The 21,514-nt window shown below is 54.7% G+C and overlaps 1 protein-coding gene across 5 annotated transcripts in view; it reads left to right on the plus strand.

Moving 5' to 3' along the window:
* The first annotated feature begins 9,389 nt into the window (after positions 1 to 9,389).
* MAP2K7 (mitogen-activated protein kinase kinase 7) overlaps positions 9,390 to 21,514 on the plus strand; it is a 68,323-nt gene continuing 56,198 nt past the window's right edge. For 2 of the 5 annotated variants that reach the window (XM_043506776.1, XM_043506777.1), the window contains exon 1: positions 9,405 to 9,594. In XM_043506776.1, the coding sequence (XP_043362711.1) occupies positions 9,471 to 9,594 (124 nt within the window). In that variant the 5' untranslated portion in view covers positions 9,405 to 9,470. Of the gene's footprint in view, positions 9,595 to 21,514 lie in introns of all 5 variants that reach the window. The other 3 variants (XM_043506778.1, XM_038378534.2, XM_038378525.2) reach the window with 3 other exon arrangements.

A 21,514-nucleotide genomic window follows, 5' to 3' on the forward strand; every position in this document is an offset into this window, starting at 1 on the left:
CCTGGCGGAGGAGTAAGGAGGCAAGCGGCCAGCCAGCAGCAGGGTGAGGAGGGCGGGTGGGAGTCTGGTTGTGAGCGGGCCGGGGGGGCTGAGGAGGCGGGAGGCGAGCGGGGGTGGAGAGAGGTGGTGGGGGTGGAGTGAGGAGGCGAGCGGGGGTGGAGAGAGGTGGTGAGTGGAGGTGAAGTGAGGAGGCGAGCAGGGGTGCAGAGAGGTGGCGAGGGTGGAGTGAGGAGGCGGGAGGTGCGCGGGGTAGTCCTGGGCTGGCCGCAGCCCTGAGACCCCCCCCCACACCTGCCTGGAGGAGACCCGGACTCGCTGAAGCCCAAAGCGCCCCCCGCCCCCTCATCCAGAGAGGCTCCAGGCTGGCTGAAGACCCGAGCCCCCACACCTGCCCGAAGGAGCCCCTGGCCAGCCGTAGCTGTGCCTCTCTTCCTCTCCCCTCCCCTCTTCTCCCCAGACCAAGCCACCCAGATATGTTTTTAATTATTATTTGGACTTCTATTATGTAAAAACATTTTTAAATTTACTTCAGAATTGTTATACAACCACTTTTACCAAAAAAAAGCAAAATAAACAATAATAAAAAAGACAAGAACGTGCAAAGCACCTTATTTGTGTTTCTGTTCTGTTAGGTCCAGTAAAGAATAGAGATAACTGTGCATGGTTTTATTGTTGAGTCTGCAAAAAAACCCCAACCCTTACATAAATAAATGACAATGATTTGGCTTTATATATGTGCATATTACTTAATTAACTTTAGGAAAAATAAAGAATTTTAGGAAAAAGTGCAAGTGCAGCGAGCAGCAAGAGTTAGTGGCCGCACTCTGAGGCCACCAAAAAATTGGTTGTGAGAACCCCTGTTTTAGTGCATTTTTGGAGCTCTCCTCTGAGTGAAGCGAGCAGCCCAGGAGCCCAGGCCCGAATCCTGCACCAGGATCCAGTCCCACAAAATTCATGCAGGCTCGGGGCTTGAGGGATGCACGGTCAGATTTTCAAGCGCCCTTGAACATTGACGTTTTGAGCTCATTTGAAAAGCTGGCTGTCATGTGCCACAATGGGAGCTGCTGGGCACTGAGTTGGGTGGGATGGGGACGGACAGAGCTCCCCATTCTGGGCAGGGAGAATCTGGGCTCCCAGTTTTGGGGGGTGAGCCATAGAGGGGAATCTGGGTCCTAATGGGTAGGGAGTAGGCTCCAGGGGAGAATTTGGCCCCTATGCGGGGGGTAAGCCACACAATGGGGGTGGGGAAAAATCCATTTTGGGTGAGGGAGCAGTGAAATCTGGCCCCGAGTTCTTCTGAAATTCTGGTTTTTGATGCGACAACCAGCCCCAGCTAGAACTTTCTGTGGCTCCTTTGGGGGAGATGCCACGTTTTTAACTAGCACAATCAGACACCACTGGGCCCACACCCAGGTGCACTGGAAGCCTCAGGCAGCCAGGTGGGCTGTCATGCCCAGAGCAGATGCCTCATTCCTATCTTGCTGTGAGTTTTGGATCCGCTTCTTCGCCCCTCTGCAACCACGTCCATCTCTCTATTGGATAAAAGCACCATAGCACGCCCCAGGGGTGAGCACATCCCCAGTCTGGTGCCCCAGCCCCTCTTAGCCTGGTCTGCTCCAGCCGAGTCCTGGCTTTGGGGCCCTGAGCCACAACCTGTCCCGCTATTGTGCAAGGCTGTGAGGTGCACTGTCACTCTCTCTCTCCATTCTGCTGGCGGGACATGAGGTTTATTTGGAGCCCAGCTCCCTGACTCAGAGGAGCTGGGTGGCCCCTGAATGGGGGGGATTTTCACAGGGGTTCCCCAGGAGTCAGCAGACTGGGGACAGGGAGTCCCCAGGTCTCCCAGACCAGATGGGTGTTAGGGGGAGGCACAAATGGACTAGGGAGTGTTGGGGGAGAGGCAGGTTCCCCACGCTGGGGGAGGAGGGAGAGTTTGGGGGAGGGTCCCTAGGGTGGGGGGTAGTAGCAGGGTGAGAGGCTGGGTGAGGAGGAAGGTGGTGGGGAGTGGCAGGGGGACATGAAGGGTCCCCAGGCAAGAGTGGGGGGAGGAGGAAGATGGGGGGAGTGCAGTGGAAGGGGCAGGGTCCCTAGGCTGAGAGAGGAGGGGGAAGCTGAGGGGGAGGGGCAGGGTCCCTAGGCTGAGAGAGGAGGGGGAGGTTGAGGGGGAGGGGCTGAGTCCCTAGGCTGAGAGAGGAGGGGGAAGTTGAGGGGGAGGGGCTGGGTCCCTAGGCTGAGAGAGGAGGGGGAGGTTGAGGGGGAGGGGCAGGGTCCCTAGGCTGAGAGAGGAGGGGGAGGTTGAGGGGGAGGGGCAGGGTCCCTAGGCTGAGAGAGGAGGGGGAAGCTGAGGGGGAGGGGCTGGGTCCCTAGGCTGAGAGAGGAGGGGGAAGTTGAGGGGGAGGGGAAGGGTCGCTAGGCTGAGAGAGGAGGGGGAAGTTGAGGGGGAGGGGCTGGGTCCCTAGGCTGAGAGAGGAGGGGGAAGTTGATGGGGAGGGGCAGGGTCCCTAGGCTGAGAGAGGAGGGGGAGGTTGAGGGGGAGGGGCTGGGTCCCTAGGCTGAGAGAGGAGGGGGAGGTTGAGGGGGAGGGGCAGGGTCCCTAGGCTGAGAGAGGAGGGGGAGGTTGAGGGGGAGGGGCTGGGTCCCTAGGCTGAGAGAGGAGGGGGAAGTTGAGGGGGAGGGGCAGGGTCCCTAGGCTGAGAGAGGAGGGGGAGGTTGAGGGGGAGGGGAAGGGGCTGGGTCCCTAGGCTGAGAGAGGAGGGGAAGGTTGAGGGGGAGGGGCTGGGTCCCTAGGCTGAGAGAGGAGGGGGAGGTTGAGGGGGAGGGGGAGGGGCAGGGTCCCTAGGCTGAGAGAGGAGGGGGAGGTTGAGGGGGAGGGGCAGGGTCCCTAGGCTGAGAGAGGAGGGGGAAGCTGAGGGGGAGGGGCTGGGTCCCTAGGCTGAGAGAAGAGGGGGAGGTTGAGGGGGAGGGGCTGAGTCCCTAGGCTGAGAGAGGAGGGGGAAGTTGAGGGGGAGGGGAAGGGTCGCTAGGCTGAGAGAGGAGGGGGAGGTTGAGGGGGAGGGGCTGGGTCCCTAGGCTGAGAGAGGAGGGGGAGGTTGAGGGGGAGGGGCAGGGTCCCTAGGCTGAGAGAGGAGGGGGAGGTTGAGGGGGAGGGGCTGGGTCCCTAGGCTGAGAGAGGAGGGGGAAGTTGAGGGGGAGGGGCTGGGTCCCTAGGCTGAGAGAGGAGGGGGAGGGGCTGGGTCCCTAGGCTGAGAGAGGAGGGGGAGGTTGAGGGGGAGGGGGAGGGGCAGGGTCCCTAGGCTGAGAGAGGAGGGGGAGGTTGAGGGGGAGGGGCTGGGTCCCTAGGCTGAGAGAGGAGGGGGAGGGGCTGGGTCCCCAGGCTGAGAGAGGAGGGGGAGGTTGAGGGGGAGGGGCAGGGTCCCAAGGCTGAGAGAGGAGGGGGAGGTTGAGGGGGAGGGGCAGGGTCCCTAGGCTGAGAGAGGAGGGGGAGGTTGAGGGGGAGGGGCTGGGTCCCTAGGCTGAGAGAGGAGGGGGAGGGGCAGGGTCCCTAGGCTGAGAGAGGAGGGGAAGGGGCAGGGTCCCTTGGCTGAGAGAGGAGGGGGAGGTTGAGGGGGAGGGGCAGGGTCCCTAGGCTGAGAGAGGAGGGGGAGGTTGAGGGGGAGGGGCAGGGTCCCTAGGCTGAGAGAGGAGGGGAAGGGGCAGGGTCCCTAGGCTGAGAGAGGAGGGGGAGGTTGAGGGGGAGGGGCAGGGTCCCTAGGCTGAGAGAGGAGGGGGAGGTTGAGGGGGAGGGGCAGGGTCCCTAGGCTGAGAGAGGAGGGGGAGGTAGACGGGGAGGGGCAGGGTCCCTAGGCTGAGAGAGGAGGGGGAGGTTGAGGGGGAGGGGCAGGGTCCCTAGGCTGAGAGAGGAGGGGGAGGTTGAGGGGGAGGGGCAGGGTCCCTAGGCTGAGAGAGGAGGGGGAGGTAGAGGGGGAGGGGCAGGGTCCCTAGGCTGAGAGAGGAGGGGGAGGTTGAGGGGGAGGGGCAGGGTCCCTAGGCTGAGAGAGGAGGGGGAGGTTGAGGGGGAGGGGCAGGGTCCCTAGGCTGAGAGAGGAGGGGAAGGGGCAGGGTCCCTTGGCTGAGAGAGGAGGGGGAGGTTGAGGGGGAGGGGCAGGGTCCCTAGGCTGAGAGAGGAGGGGGAGGTTGAGGGGGAGGGGCAGGGTCCCTAGGCTGAGAGAGGAGGGGAAGGGGCAGGGTCCCTAGGCTGAGAGAGGAGGGGGAGGTTGAGGGGGAGGGGCAGGGTCCCTAGGCTGAGAGAGGAGGGGGAGGTAGAGGGGGAGGGGCAGGGTCCCTAGGCTGAGAGAGGAGGGGGAGGTTGAGGGGGAGGGGCAGGGTCCCTAGGCTGAGAGAGGAGGGGGAGGTTGAGGGGGAGGGGCAGGGTCCCTAGGCTGAGAGAGGAGGGGGAGGTAGAGGGGGAGGGGCAGGGTCCCTAGGCTGAGAGAGGAGGGGGAGGTTGAGGGGGAGGGGCAGGGTCCCTAGGCTGAGAGAGGAGGGGGAGGTTGAGGGGGAGGGGCAGGGTCCCTAGGCTGAGAGAGGAGGGGGAGGTAGAGGGGGAGGGGCAGGGTCTCTAGGCTGAGAGAGGAGGGGGAGGTAGAGGGGGAGGGGCAGGGTCCCTAGGCTGAGAGAGGAGGGGGAGGTTGAGGGGGAGGGGCAGGGTCCCTAGGCTGAGAGAGGAGGGGGAGGTTGAGGGGGAGGGGAAGGGTCGCTAGGCTGAGAGAGGAGGGGGAGGTTGAGGGGGAGGGGCAGGGTCCCTAGGCTGAGAGAGGAGGGGGAGGTTGAGGGGGAGGGGCAGGGTCCCTAGGCTGAGAGAGGAGGGGGAGGTAGAGGGGGAGGGGCAGGGTCCCTAGGCTTAGAGAGGAGGGGGAGGTAGAGGGGGAGGGGCAGGGTCCCTAGGCTGAGAGAGGAGGGGGAGGTTGAGGGGGAGGGGCAGGGTCCCTAGGCTGAGAGAGGAGGGGGAGGTAGAGGGGGAGGGGCAGGGTCCCTAGGCTGAGAGAGGAGGGGGAGGTTGAGGGGGAGGGGCAGGGTCCCTAGGCTGAGAGAGGAGGGGGAGGTAGAGGGGGAGGGGCAGGGTCCCTAGGCTGAGAGAGGAGGGGGAGGTAGAGGGGGAGGGGCAGGGTCCCTAGGCTGAGAGAGGAGGGGGAGGTTGAGGGGGAGGGGCAGGGTCCCTAGGCTGAGAGAGGAGGGGGAGGTTGAGGGGGAGGGGCAGGGTCCCTAGGCTGAGAGAGGAGGGGGAGGTAGAGGGGGAGGGGCAGGGTCCCTAGGCTGAGAGAGGAGGGGGAGGTAGAGGGGGAGGGGCAGGGTCCCTAGGCTGAGAGAGGAGGGGGAGGTAGAGGGGGAGGGGCAGGGTCCCTAGGCTGAGAGAGGAGGGGGAGGTTGAATGGGAGGGGCAGGGTCCCTAGGCTGAGAGAGGAGGGGGAGGTTGAGGGGGAGGGGCAGGGTCCCTAGGCTGAGAGAGGAGGGGGAGGTAGAGGGGGAGGGGCAGGGTCCCTAGGCTGAGAGAGGAGGGGGAGGTAGAGGGGGAGGGGCAGGGTCCCTAGGCTGAGAGAGGAGGGGGAGGTAGAGGGGGAGGGGCAGGGTCCCTAGGCTGAGAGAGGAGGGGGGAGGTTGAGGGGGAGGGGCAGGGTCCCTAGGCTGAGAGAGGAGGGGGAGGTAGAGGGGAGGGGCAGGGTCCCTAGGCTGAGAGAGGAGGGGGAGGTTGAGGGGGAGGGGCAGGGTCCCTAGGCTGAGAGAGGAGGGGGAGGTAGAGGGGAGGGGCAGGGTCCCTAGGCTGAGAGAGGAGGGGGAGGTAGAGGGGGAGGGGCAGGGTCCCTAGGCGAGAGAGGAGGGGGAGGTAGAGGGGGAGGGGCAGGGTCCCTAGGCTGAGAGAGGAGGGGGAGGTTGAGGGGGAGGGGCAGGGTCCCTAGGCTGAGAGAGGAGGGGGAGGTAGAGGGGGAGGGGCAGGGTCCCTAGGCTGAGAGAGGAGGGGGAGGTTGAGGGGGAGGGGCAGGGTCCCTAGGCTGAGAGAGGAGGGGGAGGTTGAGGGGGAGGGGCAGGGTCCCTAGGCTGAGAGAGGAGGGGAGGTTGAGGGGGAGGGGCAGGGTCCCTAGGCTGAGAGAGGAGGGGAGGTTGAGGGGGAGGGGCAGGGTCCCTAGGCTGAGAGAGGAGGGGGAGGTTGAATGGGAGGGGCAGGGTCCCTAGGCTGAGAGAGGAGGGGGAGGTTGAATGGGAGGGGCAGGGTCCCTAGGCTGAGAGAGGAGGGGGAGGTAGAGGGGGAGGGGCAGGGTCCCTAGGCTGAGAGAGGAGGGGGAGGTAGAGGGGGAGGGGCAGGGTCCCTAGGCTGAGAGAGGAGGGGGAGGTTGAGGGGGAGGGGCAGGGTCCCTAGGCTGAGAGAGGAGGGGGAGGTTGAATGGGAGGGGCAGGGTCCCTAGGCTGAGAGAGGAGGGGGAGGTAGAGGGGGAGGGGCAGGGTCCCTAGGCTGAGAGAGGAGGGGGAGGTAGAGGGGGAGGGGCAGGGTCCCTAGGCTGAGAGAGGAGGGGGAGGTAGAGGGGGAGGGGCAGGGTCCCTAGGCTGAGAGAGGAGGGGGAGGTTGAGGGGGAGGGGCAGGGTCCCTAGGCTGAGAGAGGAGGGGGAGGTAGAGGGGGAGGGGCAGGGTCCCTAGGCTGAGAGAGGAGGGGGAGGTTGAGGGGGAGGGGCAGGGTCCCTAGGCTGAGAGAGGAGGGGGAGGTAGAGGGGGAGGGGCAGGGTCCCTAGGCTGAGAGAGGAGGGGAGGTTGAGGGGGAGGGGCAGGGTCCCTAGGCTGAGAGAGGAGGGGAGGTTGAGGGGGAGGGGCAGGGTCCCTAGGCTGAGAGAGGAGGGGGAGGTTGAATGGGAGGGGCAGGGTCCCTAGGCTGAGAGAGGAGGGGGAGGTTGAATGGGAGGGGCAGGGTCCCTAGGCTGAGAGAGGAGGGGGAGGTTGAGGGGGAGGGGCAGGGTCCCTAGGCTGAGAGAGGAGGGGGAGGTAGAGGGGGAGGGGCAGGGTCCCTAGGCTGAGAGAGGAGGGGGGGTTGAGGGGGAGGGGCAGGGTCCCTAGGCTGAGAGAGGAGGGGGAGGTAGAGGGGGAGGGGCAGGGTCCCTAGGCTGAGAGAGGAGGGGGGGGTTGTGGGGGAGGGGCAGGGTCCCTAGGCTGAGAGAGGAGGGGGAGGTAGAGGGGGAGGGGCAGGGTCCCTAGGCTGAGAGAGGAGGGGGAGGTAGAGGGGGAGGGGCAGGGTCCCTAGGCTGAGAGAGGAGGGGGAGGTAGAGGGGGAGGGGCAGTGTCCCTAGGCTGAGAGAGGAGGGGGAGGTTGAGGGGGAGGGGCAGGGTCCTAGGCTGAGAGAGGAGGGGGAGGTAGAGGGGGAGGGGCAGGGTCCCTAGGCGGAGAGAGGAGGGGGAGGTTGAGGGGGAGGGGCAGGGTCCCTAGGCTGAGAGAGGAGGGGGAGGTAGAGGGGGAGGGGCAGGGTCCCTAGGCTGAGAGAGGAGGGGGAGGTAGAGGGGGAGGGGCAGGGTCCCTAGGCTGAGAGAGGAGGGGGAGGTAGAGGGGGAGGGGCAGGGTCCCTAGGCTGAGAGAGGAGGGGGTGGTTGAGGGGGAGGGGCAGGGTCCCTAGGCTGAGAGAGGAGGGGGAGGTAGAGGGGGAGGGGCAGGGTCCCTAGGCTGAGAGAGGAGGGGGAGGTTGAGGGGGAGGGGCAGGGTCCCTAGGCTGAGAGAGGAGGGGGAGGTAGAGGGGGAGGGGCAGGGTCCCTAGGCTGAGAGAGGAGGGGAGGTTGAGGGGGAGGGGCAGGGTCCCTAGGCTGAGAGAGGAGGGGAGGTGAGGGGGAGGGGCAGGGTCCCTAGGCTGAGAGAGGAGGGGGAGGTTGAATGGGAGGGGCAGGGTCCCTAGGCTGAGAGAGGAGGGGGAGGTTGAATGGGAGGGGCAGGGTCCCTAGGCTGAGAGAGGAGGGGGAGGTAGAGGGGGAGGGGCAGGGTCCCTAGGCTGAGAGAGGAGGGGGAGGTAGAGGGGGAGGGGCAGGGTCCCTAGGCTGAGAGAGGAGGGGGAGGTTGAGGGGGAGGGGCAGGGTCCCTAGGCTGAGAGAGGAGGGGGAGGTTGAATGGGAGGGGCAGGGTCCCTAGGCTGAGAGAGGAGGGGGAGGTAGAGGGGGAGGGGCAGGGTCCCTAGGCTGAGAGAGGAGGGGGAGGTAGAGGGGGAGGGGCAGGGTCCCTAGGCTGAGAGAGGAGGGGGAGGTAGAGGGGGAGGGGCAGGGTCCCTAGGCTGAGAGAGGAGGGGAGGTTGAGGGGGAGGGGCAGGGTCCCTAGGCTGAGAGAGGAGGGGGAGGTAGAGGGGGAGGGGCAGGGTCCCTAGGCTGAGAGAGGAGGGGGAGGTTGAGGGGGAGGGGCAGGGTCCCTAGGCGGAGAGAGGAGGGGGAGGTAGAGGGGGAGGGGCAGGGTCCCTAGGCTGAGAGAGGAGGGGAGGTTGAGGGGGAGGGGCAGGGTCCCTAGGCTGAGAGAGGAGGGGAGGTTGAGGGGGAGGGGCAGGGTCCCTAGGCTGAGAGAGGAGGGGGAGGTTGAATGGGAGGGGCAGGGTCCCTAGGCTGAGAGAGGAGGGGGAGGTTGAATGGGAGGGGCAGGGTCCCTAGGCTGAGAGAGGAGGGGGAGGTTGAGGGGGAGGGGCAGGGTCCCTAGGCTGAGAGAGGAGGGGGAGGTAGAGGGGGAGGGGCAGGGTCCCTAGGCTGAGAGAGGAGGGGGAGGTTGAGGGGGAGGGGCAGGGTCCCTAGGCTGAGAGAGGAGGGGGAGGTAGAGGGGGAGGGGCAGGGTCCCTAGGCTGAGAGAGGAGGGGGAGGTTGAGGGGGAGGGGCAGGGTCCCTAGGCTGAGAGAGGAGGGGGAGGTAGAGGGGGAGGGGCAGGGTCCCTAGGCTGAGAGAGGAGGGGGAGGTAGAGGGGGAGGGGCAGGGTCCCTAGGCTGAGAGAGGAGGGGGAGGTAGAGGGGGAGGGGCAGGGTCCCTAGGCTGAGAGAGGAGGGGGAGGTTGAGGGGGAGGGGCAGGATCGCCGGGGAGGGGGAGGGTTCTCGTAGGAAGGTTTCTCTGAAACCCAGGCCCTGAAGCCTCCGAGAAGCTGGCTGGGAGCGCATGCGCATTAACAGTTGTCCGAGAGAGGTTGAGCAGGCTGAAATACCCACGAACAACCACAAGAGGGCACCAGAATCGCATGCACAGCGGTCCCTTTTCAGTCCGAGGACCTCACCTCAACGGGCAGGGGGCGCTGTCGGAGAGCTCGGCGCGGACGCACACGTACAAACGCCCGTCGTAAGTGGTGGGTGTGTGGCGGGATTACGGCGGCGCAGCTGATTCAATCTCGCGCCTGCGCAGCGTGGCTCGCCAGGAGGTACGGCGGCTCGGCGGGCTCATGCCGCGCCTGCGCAGCGTGGTGTTTGTGTATTCTGGCTGCGAGGCGGCGCTGGCTCCGGGGGGAAGATGGCGGCGTCCTCGCTGGAGCAGAAACTGTCCCGCCTGGAGGCCAAGCTGAAGCAGGAGAACCGGGAGGCCCGGCGGAAGATCGACCTGAACCTGGAGATCAGCCCAGCCCGGGCCCGGCCCAGTAAGCGGGGGCGCGAGAGGAGGGGCCGTGGGGGTGACAGGGGCCCCGGGGCGGGGCCTGAGGGGGCGAGCTTGGCAGGGGAGGATCTGAGCTCTGGGGGTTTTGGAGTGGGAGGGGCCCCGGGATGGCAGGAGCGCGAGGGGAGGAGTCTGAGGTCTAAGGGTGGGGTAGGGGGCCCGTGGGAGAGGGTGGTCGAAGACTGGGGCCCTGGAGGGGAGAGGCATAAGGGGGGTTGGGCAGGGAGGGGCGGGATTTGGGGAGTGAGGGGAAGGGGATTGAGGCCTGTGAGTAAAGGCTGTGAGGGGCCTGTGGGATGACAGGTGGGATGGGGGTGAGAGAATAGCCATTGGCCACAGGAATCTGTGCGGGGAAAGAGAGCAAGGTGGGCCTCTGGGGGGAGGAGTTGGGGGTTGGAGAAGGGGGATAGGGAGGGCCCTGGGCGGGGAGGAAGACAGGAATCTGAGGGAGGTGGGCTTGCAGTTGGGGGGTGGGGAGGGACTGTTATGGGGGAAAGGAGGGATCCAGGTTGAAGAGATTGGCTTTTGGAGTTGGGCAGCACAGTGGGCCATGATGGAGGGGAGAAGGGTGTGGGACCAGCAGAGGGGACCCCACTCTTTGTGGCAGTTTTATTTGTGATGGAAGGAGTAGAATAGATGGGACTGGGATCATAATGGTGTTGGGGGGATGAGGAGTGGAAGGATGACCTGGAGTCTCTCCATATTCTGGGAGAAGAGGGAATGGGGAGGTGAATAAGAACCTCCCCAAGGGACATGGGGATAGTACAGCAGGGATTGCTGCTTGCTGTATATGTGGGAGAGGGATGTTCAGGTAGAGATGATAAGAACCGGGGTTGCCCCTTATCACCAGGCCTATATGAGGAGGAGAAAGGAGAGACCATTGGCTATGCAGGGTGAGTGAGGAGAAGTGAGTTGATCAAGTTGCCTGGTATGCAGCATCCCATTTGTTTGGAGACAGGATGAGGGGTTCCCCATAGGTGACTTGTCAATATTAATGGTGAAAGTGCTTTTGGGGTGTTCATCTACTGAGGCCTTAGGAGAGGGTATGTGTGCAAGACTCTAAATTGGTGGATGTGGGAATAAGGTAAATGATATTTTTAATGTTCTGAGCATGCAGTGATTTGGGTGGAAATGTCAGTCTCCTCTTATCCTGTCAACTGGCACCTCAACCAGGCTTGGAGCATGTGGCGAACATGTGTGTGTGCGCATATGCAAACTGACTTGTGGCACACTTGAGGCTACCAAAAAGCAAATGTCAGTCAGTTGCATAATCGTGCGAGATAGTTAGATGTGGAAAGGTTTGTGTGTCCTTTCTGCCTTGGGTTCAGCCTAGTCAGCTAGAGAGGAAGAACAGTGCTTTTATCTCTGAAGCTTCGTGTGACTGAATGAGGGTAGGAAGCATGTTCTAATAGTGCATAAGGCAGTGGACTAGGATTTGGGAGACATGAGTTCAATTACTGCCTTAGGCACAGACCTTGAGTCACTTAATCTATCCAGTGCCTCAGTGTCCCATCTGTAATATGTGGATAATACTATCCTATTTGAGAGGGCTTCCATGAGGGTAAAGTTCCTTAATGAGTGTGAGCAGCTCAGATATTATTGTGATGAGGTCTTTTTAAATTATTAGAAAGAGGATTGTGTAATTAAATGATGGTTACATGATCATGTAATTATATGCTCACAACAAGCCTTGGGAGTGCTAGATTCTCCTGCTGGCCCAGTTACCTATCAGGCAATAATTTCTGGAGAGCGATTGCAATGTGATGAGTTTTGAAAAGCTACTCATCAAGCAGGCTCTTAGCAGCTGTTTCGCTTCTTTTCCTCCAGAGCACAGAATTGGTGTCTCATCTCCCCAATTAGTTGTGTAGTTACCACCTTGAAACTGTCCCGTGGCTGGGTGCTTGTCCTGAGTGTGTTTTGTTTTAGACAAAAGAATGAATAAATGAACTGTAAGCTGATTGATACCAGCCTCAGAAAATCATCATAGGAATTTACTGTCTAGTAACCCAATCTACTTGCTTAGCTTTACCATGGTGATGATGAAAAATAAACTCTCTACATGCCAAGGACAAGTAGAATTTTCAAAGGCTGATCTGTATGCACTAAATATGGACTGTGTTTGAGGGAGAGATTTTAATGCTTTCTCTTTGTGACTGTGAGACAGAGAAAGGTGGTGAGCATCCTGGATTCCATTTGCTTCAATGGCAACTGAAAACACTTGTTACTTTGGAACAGCAGGCTCGCTGTCGGCAGTCAGCATAGGTTGGAGTGTAGACGGCTCTAGTGTCAGGAGGACGATGATTCCGTGTTGTGGCGGAAACTTATTTTCATTCCATGTTGGAACACAAACAGGCTTTCCAACATTTTTATGAATGTGAAATTGTTGATATGTCTGTTTTTGGATCAAAAGTTGAGGTTTTCTATTCAGGGAGATATTTGGGCCCATGTAGGTGGAGGGGCAGGGGAGAAGCATGTGGGCATCTCATGCTATATAGCCTGGTGGTTAGGGCACTGGACTGGAATGTGGGAGACCTGTGTTCTAATTCCTGCTCTACCTGATACAGAGCAGAGTTCTTCATCCCAGATCATTCTAAATCAGGCAGAGTGAGGACTTGAACCTGGGTTTTCCAGGCTGGTGCTCTAGCCATCAGGCTATAGAGTGTGAGGGTTTCTGTCTTTCAAGTCCTGGACCAAAAAACCTTCTAGATCATTGTCAAAACCAATACATCTCCGCAAAATGTTTGAGCTTTGATGAAAGTTCATTTGGTCAAAAATGGTTCTATCCAAGTTGAACCAGGGCCAGTTCAGCTCTTGTATAAAAGTTCCATGCTGTGGTGAGGTGATAAATGAGATGATATCTAAGATGAACACTTAGATGGGGGCACTGATGTCTAGATGCTTAGGCCTAGGCTCCAACAGTTGAGGACTCCTGGGTTCTAAACCTGGTTTATTGTGTTACGCTGAGCAAATCATTTCTCCATACTTCAGTTACCCCCAGCTGTAAAATGAGGATGAAAATAATCCTTTTTGTCAAGATTTTTGACATCCATAGAAGCCAGAATGCTCAGTAGAAAGTACTGCTCATTTTTTCAAAAGACCACAGTTAAGGGGTGGGCTCATGAGTCTGTAAGGACTTGAAAAGCATAGGTACCAAGATGAGGAATTATTTAGGATGCTTCAACTGGGCATATCTTGGCGGAATAGGCTGAATGTTAAGGGAAGACTTCCTGCCCTTGAGATCTACTAGCCCAGTGGCTCTCGACCTTCCCAGACTACTGGACCCCTTTCAGGAGTCTGATTTGTCTTGTGTACCCCCAAGTTTCACCTCACTTAAAAACTACTTGCTTACAAAATCACACACAAAAATACAAAAGTGGCGCAGCACGCTATTACTGACAAATTGCTGACTTTCTCATTTTTATAATATAATTAAAACATAAATCAATTGGAATATAAATATTGTACTTACAGTTCAGTGAATAGTGTGCATAGTGCAGTATAAACAAGTCAATGTAAGAAATTTTAGTTTGTACTGACTTTGCTAGTGCTTTATGTAGCATGTTGTAAGCCTAGGCAAATATCTAGACGAGCTGAGATGCGTGGGGAGGGATAGCTCAGTGGTTTGAGCATTGGCCTGCTAAACCCACGGTGGTGAGTTCAATCCTTGAGGGGGCCATTTAGGGATCTGGGGCAAAAATTGGGGATTGGTCCTGCTTTGAGCAGGGGGTTTTACTAGATGACCTCCCGAGGTCCTTTCCAACTGTGATATTTTATGATTCTACCCCCTGGAAGATATCTGCATACCCTCAGGGGTACACATAACCCTGGTTGAGAACCAGTGTACTAGCCTGTGCGACGGCCTCACCAAGGAAATATGGTAGAAGTCCCCTGGACATTTACACTAGGTTGGACAGATCCTTGGAGAATGTACTGTAGGAAGCAATCTTGCATTTGGGCCCCAGTGAGTATAGATGAGAAGCATCTTATTAGGGCTTTTATCTTGCTTGGAGAAAGGACCAAATCCTTTAGTGAAATCTGTGCTTGTCTTAGCTGCTCACTTCCTCCTTGCTTCCATCATTCTGTTGCCCCCCCAAAAAACAACGCACCAACTGCCTCCTCAGAGATCTCTGGCCTTGCTGCCCAGGCCGCCTACCTTCCTTTCTCGGGGCCTCTCCTTTTGCCCCTCCACCCCCACGAACATGATACAGTTCTGTGGTGACCTAGAATCCTATTTTCGACGTCTCAGACTCAAGGAATATTTCCAACACACCTCTGACCAACATATTAACCCACAGAGACCTTCCTGCCAACACTACAAAAAGAAGGATTCTGGGTGGACTCCTCCTGAAGGTCGAAACAGCAGCCTGGATTTCTACATAGACTGCTTCCGCCGACGTGCACGAGCTGAAATTGTGGAAAAGCAGCATCGCTTACCCCATAACCTCAGCCATGCAGAACACAGTGCCATCCACAGCCTCAGAAACAACTCTGACATCATAATCAAAAAGGCTGACAAAGGAGGTGCTGTCGTCATCATGAATAGGTCGGAGTATGAACAAGAGGCTACTAGGCAGCTCTCCAACACCACTTTCTACAAGCCATTACCCTCTGATCCCACTGAGAGTTACCAAAAGAAACTACAGCATTTGCTCAAGAAACTCCCTGAAAAAGCACAAGAACAAATCCGCACAGACACACCCCTGGAGCCCCGACCTGGGGTATTCTATCTGCTACCCAAGATCCATAAACCTGGAAATCCTGGACGCCCCATCATCTCAGGCATTGGCACCCTGACAGCAGGATTGTCTGGCTATGTAGACTCCCTCCTCAGGCCCTTCGTTACCAGCACTCCCAGCTATCTTCAAGACACCACCGATTTCCTGAGGAAACTACAGTCCATTGGTGATCTTCCTAAAAACACCATCCTAGCCACTATGGATGTAGAAGCCCTCTACACCAACATTCCACACAAAGATGGACTACGAGCCGTCAGGAACAGTATCCCCGATACTGTCACGGCTAACCTGGTGGCTGAACTTTGTGACTTTGTCCTGACCCATAACTATTTCACATTTGGTGACAATGTATACCTTCAAATCAGTGGCACTGCGATGGGTACCCGCATGGCCCCACAGTATGCCAACATTTTTATGGCTGACTTAGAACAACGCTTCCTCAGCTCTCGTCCCCTAATGCCCCTACTCTACTTGCGCTACATTGATGACATCTTCATCATCTGGACCCATGGAAAAGAAGCTCTTGAGGAATTCCACCATGATTTCAACAATTTCCATCCCACCATCAACCTCAGCCTGGACCAGTCCACACAAGAGATCCACTTCCTGGACACTACGGTGCTAATAAGCGATGGTCACATAACCACCACCCTATATCGGAAACCTACTGACCGCTATTCCTACCTACATGCCTCTAGCTTTCATCCAGATCATACCACTCGATCCATTGTCTACAGCCAAGCGCTACGATATAACCGCATTTGCTCCAACCCCTCAGACAGAGACAAACACCTACAAGATCTCTATCATGCATTCCTACAACTACAATACCCACCTGCTGAAGTGAAGAAACAGATTGACAGAGCCAGAAGAGTACCCAGAAGTCACCTACTACAGGACAGGCCCAACAAAGAAAATAACAGAACGCCACTAGCCATCACCTTCAGCCCCCAACTAAAACCTCTCCAACGCATCATCAAGGATCTACAACCTATCCTGAAGGACGAGCCATCACTCTCACAGATCTTGGGAGACAGACCAGTCCTTGCTTACAGACAGCCCCCCAATCTGAAGCAAATACTCACCAGCAACCACACACCACACAACAGAACCACTAACCCAGGAACCTATCCTTGCAACAAAGCCCGTTGCCAACTCTGTCCACATATCTATTCAGGGGATACCATCATAGGGCCTAATCACATCAGCCACACTATCAGAGGCTCGTTCACCTGCGCATCTACCAATGTGATATATGCCATCATGTGCCAGCAATGCCCCTCTGCCATGTACATTGGCCAAACTGGACAGTCTCTACGTAAAAGAATGAATGGACACAAATCAGACGTCAAGAATTATAACATTCAAAAACCAGTTGGAGAACACTTCAATCTCTCTGGTCACTCGATCACAGATCTTAGAGTGGCTATACTTCAACAAAAAAGCTTCAAAAACAGACTCCAACGAGAGACTGCTGAATTGGAATTAATTTGCAAACTGGATACAATTAACTTAGGCTTGAATAGAGACTGGGAATGGATGAGTCATTACACAAAGTAAAACTATTTCCCCATGGTATTTCTCCCTCCCACCCCACCCCCCACTGTTCCTCTGATATTCTTAAAAAGAAAAGGAGTACCGGTGGCACCTTAGAGACTAACAAATTTATTAGAGCATAAGCTTTCGTGAGCTCCAGCTTACTTCATCGGATGATGAAGTGAGCTGTAGCTCACGAAAGCTTATGCTCTAATAAATTCATTAGTCTCTAAGGTGCCACCGGTACTCCTTTTCTTTTTGCGAATACAGACTAACACGGCTGCTACTCTGAAACCTCTGATATTCTTGTTAACTGCTGGAATTAGCCTACCTTGCTTGTCACCATGAAAGGTTTTACTCCTTTCCCCTCCCACTGCTGGTGATGGCTTATCTTAAGTGATCACTCTCCTTACAGTGTGTATGATAAACCCATTGTTTCATGTTCTCTGTGTGTGTGTATATAAATCTCTCCTCTGTTTTTTCCACCAAATGCATCCGATGAAGTGAGCTGTAGCTCACGAAAGCTTATGCTCTAATAAATTTGTTAGTGTCTAAGGTGCCACCAGTACTCCTTTTCTTTTTACCTTCCTTTAAGTCATCTGTTGGGCTGGAAGAGCAGGAAGGCTTTGCTGTGTCCTGCCTTTTAGAAGCTCATTGGCATGTTGCTTCTCTGGTATTGAAAATCAATAACAGGGGTGGGCAGGCTGGTGCTGGCCAGTTGGTGCATGTCTCGACTCTCTTGGCTTGTTATGTGAGGGAGCTGGAAATGCCGAGATAGGGAATCACAGTTGTGCTTATTCGAGAAGCTTAGCAAAGGGGGTTTTCTTGGAAATGTCTAAAGGGCTCTCAGGAAGCCCACTTAACACAGGCAATGGGTGCATCCATTTCTGGGCACTGTTGATTTGCCACTATTGATCTTCAGTTCAAGAAGGCTTCATATCCTGGGAATTCTAGAACCCTGCCAGAATTCTAATCTGTCCACTGAAGGGTTAGTATCCAGAACAATTGTCTGGATTGGTTCTGGATGACAGCCATGCTAGTGGATTGAGCTGGTACAATAACGAGGGAGAGTCTGAAGGAATAAAGAAAACTGATCTGGCTTCTAATTCAGTTTTTTAAAAACAACACAGTGTTTGGCTTAAAATTGCAGTGGGGACTTTCATGTCTAAACATGGAGTGTCTGCAACTCAAGGCTGAGAATCTGTGAGTGACACAGACTGTAGTTTTCTTTTCATTTCCCAGGTTGAGTTAAATACAAAAACAATCAGTATAAAGAGTGACAAGTAAATTGGACTTTAAAAATCATCTCACTTGTTATAAGCTCCGGTAGCATTAGTGACAAAGAAAGAAATTAGATTACCCTGAAAACTGTCATTTGATTATTATTTATATTCCAGTGGTACCTACATGCCCTAATCCAGAAGGGGGCCTCATTGTGTTGGTTTCTGTTCATACACATAGTGAGGGACAGTCACTGCCCTGAAGAGTTTTATCATCTAAACAGCTAAGGGTGGGAGGTGAAACAGAAACATTTAAAGGATAAGTGACAGGCCCAAGATTACCCAGCAGGTCAGTGGCAGAGCCAGGAATAGAACCTAGGTCTCCCAAGTGCCAGTCCATCTGCTGTCCACTGCACCACACTTCCTAGCTGGACCATGCTGCCTAGAGAACACCCTGATGTGGTATCTGAGGGTAAAATATAGTAGAAAAACAACCACCACCACCACCAAGGTTCAGGTGGGCTTTGTTTATACACTAAACTCTTCTACTGCAAACAGTCTTTAGAAATACTTGTCAGTACCGGTCTAGAAGTATTTTTGGTGATTATAACAAAAAAGATATGAAATCTGCTATTAAGTGTTGTTGTGGTTTATTTTTAAATAAAAGAAAACAGATATTTTCCTCCCTTTGGATGGCCTATGTGCAAGCCCAACAACACACATAAGAACCAAAAAGTGAAACCAACTACAAACAAAATTGAAACTGACCAGTCTGAAGTTGAATTTAGTGCCAAATTGCAGAGGCGCAAGTGTTGGAAAGCAAAAATAGCCTTTAATGATCTCAGGTGTTTGTCAGGAACCCAGAATAGGATGACTCTTGTCCTGCTGTTGTCCCTTTAAATCTGAACAAATGACAGTCCTCTTTTGTAATCAACACATTGCCTGTGGTGTCTTATAACCTGACCTATCAAAAGAAGGGCAAGAAAAATTATTAGGGGTATGGAACAGCTTCTGTATGGGAGAGATTAAAAAAGTCTGGGGACTGTTCAGCTTATAAAAGAGATAAGTAAAGAGGACTCTGATAGAAGTCTATAAAACCAGGACTGGTGCGGAGAAAGTGACCAAGGAAGTGTTATTTACCCTTTCACATAACACAAGAACCAGGGGTCCCCCAATGAAATTAATAGGCAGCAGGTTTAAAACAAACATAAGGAAGTACTTCTTCACACAACGTACAGTCAGACTGTGAAACTCATTTCCAGGGCTGTTTTGAAGGCCAAAAGTATAACTGGGGTCAAAAAAGAATTCCGTAAGTTCATGGAGGTTAGGTCCATGAATGGCTATTAGCCAAGATGGTCAGGGACAAAACCCCATGCTCTGGGTGTCCCAAAGCCTCTGACTCTCAGAAGCTGGGACAGAATGATAGGGGATGGATCACTCAGTAATTTCCCTGTTCTGTTCATTCCCTCTGAAGGATTTTGCACCAGCCGTTTAGTTGGGTTGGTCCTGCTTTGAGCAGGGGATTGGACTAGATGACCTCCTGAGGTCTCTTCCAACCCTAATATTCTATGATTGTCAGAAGACAGGATGCTGGGTTAGGTGGACCACTGGTCTGACCCAATATGGCTATTCTTATGTTCTTAAAAAGATTCATAGATATTAAGGTCAGAAGGGACCATTATGATCATCTAGTCCGACCTCTTGCACAACACAGGCCACAGAATCTCACCCACCCACTCCTGTGATAAACCTCTCACCTATGTCTGAGCTATTGAAGTCCTCAAATCATGGCTTAAAGACTTCAAGGAGCAGAGAATCCTCCAGCAAGTGATCTGTACCCCATGCTACAGAGAAAGGCGAAAAACCTCCAGGGCCTCCTCCAATCTGCTCTGGAGGAAAATTCCTTCCCAACCCCAAATATGGTGATCAGCTGAACCCTGAGCATATGGGCAAGATTCACCAGCCAGATACCCAGGAAAGAATTCTCTGTAGTAACTCAGATCCCACCCCATCTAACATCCCATCACAGGCCATTGGGCCTATTTACCATATTTAAAGATCAATTAATTGCCAAAATCATGTTATCCCATCATACCATCTCCTCCATAAACTTAAACTCTTACACCTGTATGGAGTCCCTTGAATGGATCAGTGCCTTAAAGATGGAAAAATTTCCAATTCCCTAAGGAGTCCAGTGGAGGATTGTTCCTTGTGGTATTTCACTCATTTTCGTTTTAAATATCCCAAGTTTGGGGCTTCTGCTGCTTTCCTCAGGACCTTTCTACAATCTAATAGCTCTTCTTGTTGTGAAGTTGTCCCCCCATCAATCAAGCTAAATCTTCTTCTGTTTCACCTCCTGGCTTCTATGTACCACTTGAATTCCTCCTCCCCTCTGGCAGGCAAACCCTCTTCCCTCCTTCATTGTCTTGTAACCAGGCTACACAAATGAGTCCTCTGATAGGGGTCTTGGTTTTTTTTTTCACCTTTCTCTGCTGTACAGTGTGGATTGCCTGCTGGGATCATCTGGGCATGTCTCACCTCATTTCCTGGTAGCACCTTGGTCTTGCCTGTTCTCTGCCTATGGTACACAACAGTTTAGTCGCCTGAGGACAGAAATGCTTTAGTCTAACCCAAGGTATCGAGTTCATTACAGGAAGTAACTGGATGGAATTTAATGGCCTGTGATAGGCAAAGAGATCCGACTAGAGGATCGAATTGGTTTCTTCTGGCCTTAAACTCTATGAAGTAGAGTCCAGGGAATAACAACCTAAGGGAATCTGTCTGCTCCAGTTAGAAGGCTCCGGGATCCTGATGTTGTCCACAGCGATCGCTGAGATTCCATGCTATGAAACCAGGATTGAGAGATGTTTGGAACATTGGCATTGCCTTCTGGTGACTCGTGCAGGCTGTGCACCAATAGCTTCTGGCAGAAATGCTGCATCTTTTCACCCTACACCGTATCCAAATTGAATGGGATCAGTTTAAAGTCAGAAGAGACTTCCCTCTCCTCAACCGGTCCTGCTATCAGATATTACAAGTACAAGGACCATGTGAGCACCGAACTAGATGTGGGAAAATCAGCTGAGTTCTTTCTGCCACCAGGTCTTGCCACCTATAATAAATAGATAGTGTTCAAAGAGAATCCAGCTTGTGCTCCATAGCTCTGCAGAGTTAGTGGGTTTGACAGTTTCTTGGGGCAGTAGAAAGAGTATCTTAAATCAAGACCACATGACTTTCTACACAAAGGTGCTCTAGCTCATTTGCAAGAGGCAGAGTCAGTGCAGAAATTGCAGGGTGGAATTCTCTGGCCTGTGTTAGGTAGGAGGTCAGGCTTGATGATCTCAATGGTCCCTTGTGGTCTTATGAATCTGTGACTCAGAGGAACATCCTATATCTACTATGGCATCACCACACATGGTGCTTTAGGGACCAGCCCCAAGGATCTTCCGACAGCTATGGCATAGCAAAGGACTGTGTGGGGAAGCCGGTGGTAAGAGTGAGGTGAACCTTACGGTGACTGTAGAGGGGTTGTTGGTACGTAGTTGCCCTATTGACCCTAGCCACACCTTAATATTCGGGCTAAACGAATCGGAGAGAGTTGTGAACAGCTCATGTGTGACTGTTGAAATGTCTGCCTCCCCCCAGAGCAGTGTTGCCTGGAATAGTTTGCACAATGCAAACTAAGATCAGTCTTATGAGAGACTCCCCCAGAGGTGACTGGGCTTTTTGGTTGCTCTGTTTGTGTTTGTCTTTCTTCTCAGTTAGCCTTGAGACTCTTGAAGAAGTGATAGATTTAACTGCATACATTGTGGTGGGGGACAGAATAGGAGGCTGATTGCTTCATCTGAGGCTGGTACGTCTTTCCAGAACCAACCTGTTGGGCAGCTAAGCTTTATTGCCTGTGAAGCATGGTCTGTGCTTGAAGGTGAACAAAAGTAACTTGCTGGGCCTAATCCTGCAGCCTTCGCTCGGGTGGGTAATCCCATTGAAGACAGCATGAGTGCACACTTCAGTAAAGGGAGGCTTATAGGATCAAGCTCAGATCTTAACGGAAGGATGAGTAGATTGCTGCATTTTAACTGAATCCAGTATCGAAAGGGTTATTAAACTACTCAGTGCTGAGTTTGGATTTCTCTTTCTCCTGCCTCAGCTGAGATCTTTCTTAAAGCCACAGGGCCTGAATTCTGTGACCAGTTTGCAGGTGGTGGGTGGAGCACACTAGAGACCCACCCCTCCCATGTAATTTCACAATCTAAAACAGATTTGCCACTGGGATATTCCCTTCTGCTGTTGGGTTAAATTGAGTAAATGAGAGAGAAATGTGCTCTGGTGTAGAAACCAGAAAACAAAAACCAATTCAGCCCAGTGAATTTCTTGGGTGTTTTAGCTTTTTTCATTTTTTTTTTTTAGA

This window comes from Dermochelys coriacea, chromosome 20 (assembly GCF_009764565.3).
Source record: "Dermochelys coriacea isolate rDerCor1 chromosome 20, rDerCor1.pri.v4, whole genome shotgun sequence".
Lineage (NCBI taxonomy): Eukaryota > Metazoa > Chordata > Testudines > Dermochelyidae > Dermochelys > Dermochelys coriacea.